General features: G+C 25.8%; 1 protein-coding gene across 3 annotated transcripts in view; it reads left to right on the top strand.

Moving 5' to 3' along the window:
* Positions 1-8,836, top strand: part of Cen (cerebellar degeneration-related protein 2-like) — a 38,926-nt gene that overhangs the window by 6,773 nt on the left and 23,317 nt on the right. Inside the window, exon 1 of one of the 3 annotated variants that reach the window (XM_015507916.2) lies at positions 1,829-2,032. The exons of 1 other annotated variant lie outside the window; for it this stretch is intronic. In XM_015507916.2, coding sequence (XP_015363402.1) covers positions 1,957-2,032 — 76 coding nt within the window. In that variant the 5' untranslated portion in view covers positions 1,829-1,956. Of the gene's footprint in view, positions 1-1,828; positions 2,033-6,406; positions 6,707-8,836 lie in introns of those variants that run through there. One more of the 3 variants, XM_015507918.2, reaches the window with a different exon arrangement.

Here is an 8,836-nt window from a genome sequence, read left to right as displayed (position 1 = left end):
ATAGTATCTGACAGAAATAAGGGAAACCTATATTTTTTTTTTGAGAGAGAGGTACATGCGTTCGCCATGGCACGTGGACACAAATGCGTGATGCTAACCCATTCAAAAAATGGTTATCGATGATACATCGTTCATGAATTAGAGTGGGCAACACTTCATAAGGTGTGCGCAAAAAAAAAAGGCTCCTACCCTAAAACCTGCCTCACTGTGAAAATAAAGTTGTAAGTCACTTGGAAATTACCCGTCAGAGACGCGATAAATTATTATTTATTATAAATATTTATACATGATAGATATTGTGCTTGAGATTCATGATTATGGGTCACGTTTTTAAAGAAAGGGTACAATATCAATTAAATTTCGTATATACTTGTTGCTGATTTATTTTTACTATTTTATTTAAATAACATTAAACGTGTTTATTGATTAATACATTTTTGTATTTAATATTTTTATTGGACGACTATTATATTACTATACTGAATTAATTTATACGGGTTTTGATAAATAATAAATACATTTTTTATGGCAAACTATTACATAATTTACCATTTTTGGGTTAGGGGTTAGGTTAATAAAAACAACAAATTCGTAAGTATGTTACTTGTATATTTGGTAAGAGGCCCCTCTTATGGAATTGCTGACTTTATTTGAACCCTTAAATCCACTACTGGATTTACTATAACAAAGGTACATTATTAATAAAACTACTTATTTTAACAATACATTCAAATTTAGCATAATACAAATGTAACATTTGTAATTTGTATGCATTAAGTTTCCACAATCCATACCATAGTCCGCCGCACCCAAAGGCAAAAGTGAGTAGATACCTAGTAGATACCACATTTCAAATATTTTGTAATCAATTTAATTTACATGAATCGTCATATTTTTGTGGTATTTCCATTATAAACCAAAATAATGACTGCAAGTTTTAAGGTTTTTTCCATGTACAATTTGATTGTTGTTACGCTGCCCATGGCTGTTCCCCTCAACGGAAAATATCGATAGTATTATATGGCGTCGTGTACAATAAATTGCGTATACGTTTATTTAAGGGGTTTACTATATTATATTATTCTTGAAATTGTTACATTAATAATTATTAATCAGATACAGTTACTTGATTGTTATGTGTAAAAATGACTTTTTTCTAACTTATTTGATAAAAGTCAAACGATGTGTCAAAACATTTATGTATGGTTATATAATATTATAAAATAGTAAATAGGTTAAATATTTTATACATTTAAATTTTACACTTCAGAAATTATTATTTTTTTTATTGTTCTTTATTAATATCGGAAACAACATTTTTTCCCCCATTTGATTATTTGATCATTTGATTATTTAATTAGTGTGGAGATAACGGCGTCGGATTCGAGTTAAATGAATAATATTCATTGACTCGACATAATATTGCGTCGAGTATTCAAGTATAATTAAAATTTAATATCTGATATTTTTTTGTTGTTATTTAATTATTTATATAACGGAATTATTATTAAATTAATGAATAATAGATATTCGTGAAAATTGTACACGTTTAGTATCTCGCATAATTTTTAATCTTACACACTACATTGGTAGTTGGAATGTTAATGAAATATAAAAACTAAAGAGTCGCGTTTATTTATAAAAATCATTAAACTTTATACTCAAATGCGAATTGGTTATCATTTGTTATCTTCTGAACAGGTTTTTGTTGATTTTATTGTTTTATTTTTATCATTATACTAACTTTTATCGTATCGGTGATAAATTTTAGAAAATCCAACAGCTTTCGGTTATTTGATTCTAAATTAGTTTTCCGTTGGCAGTCAACGACGAAGATCAAGCTTAATTTTTGTGTAATGAGCATAGAAATGATTGTTTTTTATTGATTCCCACTAACATTTTTTGTTCCTTTAAGTTTAGTGTTTATTGATAAATTTAAATAATTTTCAAATATCCATGGCAACGTTTAAAGAGTTAACAGCGGAGTGGGCTAGCATTACTAATAATGGAAACTCACACTGTAGCTTTGCAGGTTAGAATTTAATTAATATTTTATTGTACTTATAGCAAATTATTTTAGTTAATTATTATTTGAACTGTTATTATAGTATGTGTATTGTGTATGTATGAATTCAGAAATACCTATAAAAATTGATATAAATCTTTTTACAACAGTTTTATATTTCAATAATAATATGGTAGCCATAGAATTACCTATATAGTAATATTATTATTATTATTAATACCTATACGTTTACAGCTTAAACTGATCAAGTTTTAGAATTTAACGTTTTATGATTTTAACCCTTTAATTTATACAACACAAAATTTTAGTAAAAACAAACAATCTGACTTTATTTTATGTACCTACGTATATCTGATATTTAAATATGTAATTTGTTAAATGACCCTATATATATATATATATATATATATATATACTTGGTTGGTTTACATTAAGTCTACGTTCCTACTACACTAAATAAATTATTAAGGTATTAAAAATAAAATAAAATTTTTAAATAGGTTTCTAAAATGGTAGTTATAGTTTTAATTTAAAATAATCTTTCTTTCTCCAAAATTGCATTATGAAATTAAATTCAACTTTGATGTTTTTATACTTTTAAATTTTTTTCAGTAGTAACAAAATAAATAACATAACTTAAGAGAATAGTATCAGTGGATAGTACGTGATTTTCTAAAAACTGCATTGATAAAATTCATTTTAAAATCAAATCGAAATTTCTAATTTGATGAAATTATATTTTTTTTATTGTTAAATACTAAAATATGTTTAACTTATATCATAATTCATAACTAAAAGTATAACATTTTTTGTTTTTAGAAAGTTGAATTTATACGTAATTTTAATTACAACTATTAAACTAGTAGTTATAGCATATAGCATTACAAGCTGTGCCGCGATAAATTAAATAGACACTTAGGGATATTTATTGTCCCAGTTTAGTATAAAATAGCATTTTTTATTTATTTTATTTTTTTTTTTTATGAAAAATATAACAAGTAAAATTGCAACTTGAATATTATCAGGGTTAATACTTATTAGAGGCATGGTAATATATTATTATGTTTACCACAATATCCTTCATTTTCTTCGCTGGTTTTCTCGTTTTAAAATCTACTTATCTCCTTAATCTCTATACAATTTTGTTATTATTGTATTTTTATGATACTGTGTATATATATTATTATTTATTTATTAAACACAAATAATAATGTACGTTACATCATAATATTAATCAAAATAAATTATTCTTGTATATTTTGATTTAGTCCGTTTTAAAAGTTGAAAATACAAATAACGATGGCTTAATACAAATTAAATTATAATTTAAATTACAATTATTATGTATTATATAGGTATAAAAACAATAATATTCTTAATAATACTGATTAATTGTTACAGAAAACAATAGTATAAGTTGATCAGTTATACATAAACAATATATATTAATATTATTGTAAATAGTATTTCAAATACTGGGTATTTATACATGGTAAATAATTTTTTAAGGGTTGATGTGTTAGTACAATACTTATAAAATCATTAATATGTATTATAATTCATAATTTCATACTTGCGGTCAAATTAAATATCTACTTTAATTAATTCACAACATTGTTTCGGCTTATTCAAATAGCAAATTGTGTGCATAGTAATTATTTTACTGAGAAAATATTATTTTTTGACTTCTCTATTTTATCAAATGGTTAATATAATTATACTTCTTTTTTCTCAAATGTATTAAATAAAAATATTTATCCAAAAAATGTGAAAAGATAAAATAATTTCAATACTTAAGTTATTTTAAAAGTGTGGTGTATACTGCATTCAGTTTCTACTTACATTTTGGCGTTTAAAAAGTTTATTTATACTTAGTGATTTAATTTTTATTATTAGACTATAGTATATTTTATTATAGTCTAACATCATACCTTCATTTCAAGTTATTAAAAGTTAAATCAAGAATTTAGCACACCTACCTAATGTCAACAAAAAAAAGTATTAAATTTAGAGTTAAAATTATCTTCAATGATTGCCAATAGATTATTTAGTGTTTAAAGACTTTTAAACACAAAACTAGTTTTAAGTTTGGAATTCTTATTGAAAAACAAAGGTATATTCATGTTAACATTTAACTTTACTATAATATCTAATACCTGTTATACTAAACTCGATGGTTTACATTCATACCTATATAATTTTATAATACCTACTCTTGATATTATAGAAGTCATACTCCAATAATCAGTTCCATAATCCATCTTATATGAGATTAAAATCTGGTCATTATTTTTAATTGTGATACATATAGATATTGCGTTATTATTTATTACGTATTATGCTAGTCGCTAGAATATGTATGCTAAATACTTTGAAGAGGTATGTATGTTAAAAAATAAAAAGACAATAGGCCTGATTATACCAAGTTCGTAGAAAGTATGACCCTATGTCGGAGAAAGGCATAAGTTACCGGCCATTTCAAACTGCCGTCTGATCTATATCAAATTGCTATAGGTTTTTATTCAAATCGCCGTGAAAGCAAAATCAAACGGAACAAACTGAACGAAATTTACTTTTGCGTTAGGTAATCGTTGCGAATTAAAAGCAACGACGTTTCCTACATATTTCCACGTATTTGAGATAGATTTTTATCAAGTTGCTAGTTGTTTTTCTACAAATTATAGGTATCTACGTTTTTTATTCTAACCCCGGTAGACACGCATTTTCAATTGTAGCTTCATTGCAGGTATGTCTCGACACATCGTGTTCACTTTGTTTACGATTGATATATATATATTTGTCGAATGTTCGATGTTGTATACTGTATATTCATAGAACAGACACTGCAAGGCATATAATATAACGGTCTGAAGATGATAATACAATTAATTAATATCATAAATTATTATATGTGTATTAATGGGAGCAAATATAACCTCGGGTAAAATGTGTGAAAAATATTAAAAGTCAAAATCGCCAAACTATCTAACATCCATTGTTATCATCTTTGGTAAAACATAATATATTTTGAGGTCGTCTTTCGAGACTTGCGATTTATATTTTCGCCTCGGAACAGTCGGAATACAAAATGTGTGTACACGGGCGTTAAAAAGTATTTATTAATTACATACCTATATAACATTACCTATATATATATATTTATATTAAGTGATGAGAAACTTATTTACTTCTATCAACACACCACACTTAAACGATAAGTGTTTTATAAGGTAGCGTGGGATATACATTTCTTAAATTTCTCCTCGAGTAAACAAAGAAATATTAATACACATTTGAACCCTTAAGTATTAATGTGGGCGTTCATAAATCATTAATTACTCAGAATAATTAAAAATATTAAGTCTGGATTGAAAAGTAAAATTATATTTTTTGTTGTTTGCATAACTATGCAATAAACGTCAAACATTCTGTAGTAATAATAATTATAATATGCAAGTTTAAAATTATCCCCATACTACTAGACTTCACTATTTACATTTAAAATAACATTAAAAGTATTTAGCATTTTTTCCCAGATAAAATACATTTTATGAAACACTTCACTATTACCATACATGCATTACGTATTTTATTACATATATTATTGTTTATGTTTTTGATGAAATGTTACTTATTAAAAATTAAATTATAAGACATTTTTATAACTGGTAAAAATGTTTCTAATGAATATTATAATTATTAGTGAATACTTATAACGACGTACCTATAAAGGTACGCAATATCGTAAATTACGTATTTTATAACAATGCATATTATAACTATATTATTGCTTTCCATTATTCACGTAACTTAACTACTTAAAAGGTTTCAATGTTGTTCCGCCTTCGCAATCAATTGGATTTTTACAAGTTTTTATAACTTATATTTTGACAAACTTAGTACCGCAGTACAGAAATAGTACACACTCGTAGCATTTATAACAGTGGGGGTGGTGGAATTAAGAATCAATTAATCTTATAGCATAACTTTTTATTCCGAAAATATTTAATGATGTTTTCGAATATAAAAAATCATCGGCGAATTCAATTTCGAAAAAGATTTATTTTTCTATTGTTATTATATATTATACGAATTTTCCGCGTTTTCATTTTCAATGTCAAAATAGAATAAAAAAATAAAAATATAAACGAAATTGTACGCACTTAAGTAATATTTAACGAGGCAATTTGTGACGATTGGCTACTGCTTATAATATAATAATACACAGTATTATTATTGCTTGGTCAGGTCTAAAAACGAGTTGAGTTGTATATACGAAATATTATACGTTTGCCTTGAACATAATCGCGTGCGTATGGGCTCGCATATGACCAGGTTATCAATACTATTATAATGGTTGAAATTCAGTCTTGATCGCGATGCAGCGTGGCAAGGGTCGGCACAAAGCGGTAGACGTTTTATAATATAATATTTAATGCAATATCAATATATCGACGACGACGACGTGATTTTTTGATTATTTTACAAGTATATTCTCGTCGAATTCTATTCGTTGATCGACCGAATTTCGTCCGTGTTTGATTATTTAGTAGTACTTAGCATATTATAACAGTAGACGGCACGTAATATTGTTCTACAAGTAATAATAATATATCATGCAACGAGTTCGGCACCGGTGTCTCAGCATGGAATTTGAAGATTCGTTTGGGGTTCTAAACGGTAAGCCGAATCAATGAAAAGTTTACTATAAAATAAAAGTATATATATATATTTATGAATACGGTCGTGACTACTTTTACTTTTGATCCAACTAATGCACCTATAGGTTAATAAAAATATAATAATGCATAAATATTGTTTGAGGCTAAACACGATTTGGAAGTTTCTAACTGGTTCGTTTGTCTTATGTCAAAGTTTTTTGCGTGGTTTCCTTTACCGTTATTATTTGGGAATACATTAAATATATATATATATATTATGTATATATAATATTTCCCTTCCGTTAAAACTCGATCAATATATTAAACATTCATAAAGTATTAGATCGTTTATTTATTATCGACCCAGGGAAATGGAAAGCATTATCCATCCATCCATTTATAATGTACTCACATCTATAAAACTAGTATACGACAGACTATTATGTCATAAACGGAAGACGATAATTAGTTCGAAAAAATATAATTATCGCTCACGATCAATCATATATAATATATAATTATATCTTTTAATACAATATGTCCAATCATTTATTTTTTAAGTGCCTATTGAAAATAAATTATAATTATTTTAATTTTTCTTATTTTCTGTGTAATTCTCATTTAATTTGTGAAAACTCACAAGATTAGCAAGTAAAATTCAGAAGACTGTATTTTTTATACTACTTGGAAAAAACATCAACTAATATCTATATCGAAACAACTACAAAATAATTGATAACATTTACAACATAATAATATGTGATATATTATTTATTTAACTTGAGCATTAAAAACGATTTAAATCATAAATGCGCATTGTGTACTCGTACACATTAGTTCAACAATTTTTTTTTTATCTAATTCGAACATTTAGATAAAATAAAATAACTCATGAAAATGTGATCGTTTTAAGCTTTTAAATTTAAACTCATGGTTAAATCATTTTATTTTGAATATCGCATAAAATACTACAGATAATAATTGTTGTTCCTGACAAACAACTTTAATGTAATATTTAATTAGTCAAAAATAATACCATTTGATTTTTGATTTAGTAATTTAGTATAATCGTAATTTTCGCCCAATCTTAGGTACTCTAAGTAATCATAATATTCAAAAAATCGTACAATGTTTGGTATAATTAATGATAGGTATAGTTATTAGCTGGTATTAAAAAACGACGCATATAAATTAATTATATTGCAATATTGTTTATTTTTAGAATTTTATATTTTTCATTGATCATTTTTTCCACACAGTATTAAACTTGAATGAGGCTAATTTAAAAGTGCCGTAAGATTTAATTTTTACAGTTACTTACAATGTGAATTTGTGCCAAACTTAATAACTTGCCTCATTCAAAGGTGAAATATGTCAAGTTTAATAATAAGTTATTGTCTCATTATTAATGTTATTATTGAAAGGTGAAGATCCTGCGTAACCCATTGTGCATCATTAATTCTTTAATAATGTGAATGTTAAAATCTCAACTCTCAATTCTTCCATATGTAAGCTAAAATGTTATTCACTCGGGTTAACTAGCGTGCATGTTTGTGTGCTATTTCACATCACTTTTAATGTAATAGTTACCTACCTTTAGTAATTCTGTCCAATTTGTTGGTAAACAAAACCTCATGTATGCACAGTTCTGCAGATAAAACCTATTAAATCTAAATATTTTATAATAAATCTGATTGGCTGATGAATATCTTGTATGGCTGTGTATCATAATGGACTCATCGATATTTTGAATAATTTTAAGAATATGTCTTTATTGTAATATTATGGATTCTAAAACATTGAATTGTAAGTAGCCAAATAGGTATTAGTTATTAATTTCCCAATAATGTTTTCATTTCATTTTATTATATCTATTTTGATTTTCTGTAAACAACATTTTTCGGGTATGGAGTCCAATACAGTTTCATAAAGTCCTTGAACAGGATGGTACTTGGAATTTTTTTGATTTGGTTGCACAAATATAAGCTATAGTCTGGTTTAAAATAACTCATTGATGATTATCCATGCTTTAAAAAAATATATAGAATCCTATCATAATATTATGTTCTTAAATTTTAAGACGACATAAATTGGCCTATTAAAAAAAACGACGTACTTAAATTTAACGCTTATGTAGCTCGATAGTTTT

Source organism: Diuraphis noxia, unplaced genomic scaffold (genome assembly GCF_037042655.1).
Source record: "Diuraphis noxia isolate RWA-SAM2 unplaced genomic scaffold, SU_Dnox_SAM2 contig0004, whole genome shotgun sequence".
NCBI classification, from domain to species: domain Eukaryota; kingdom Metazoa; phylum Arthropoda; class Insecta; order Hemiptera; family Aphididae; genus Diuraphis; species Diuraphis noxia.
Note: the sequence above shows the minus strand (reverse complement) of the source record. Positions and strands in the feature narration are given on the sequence as shown.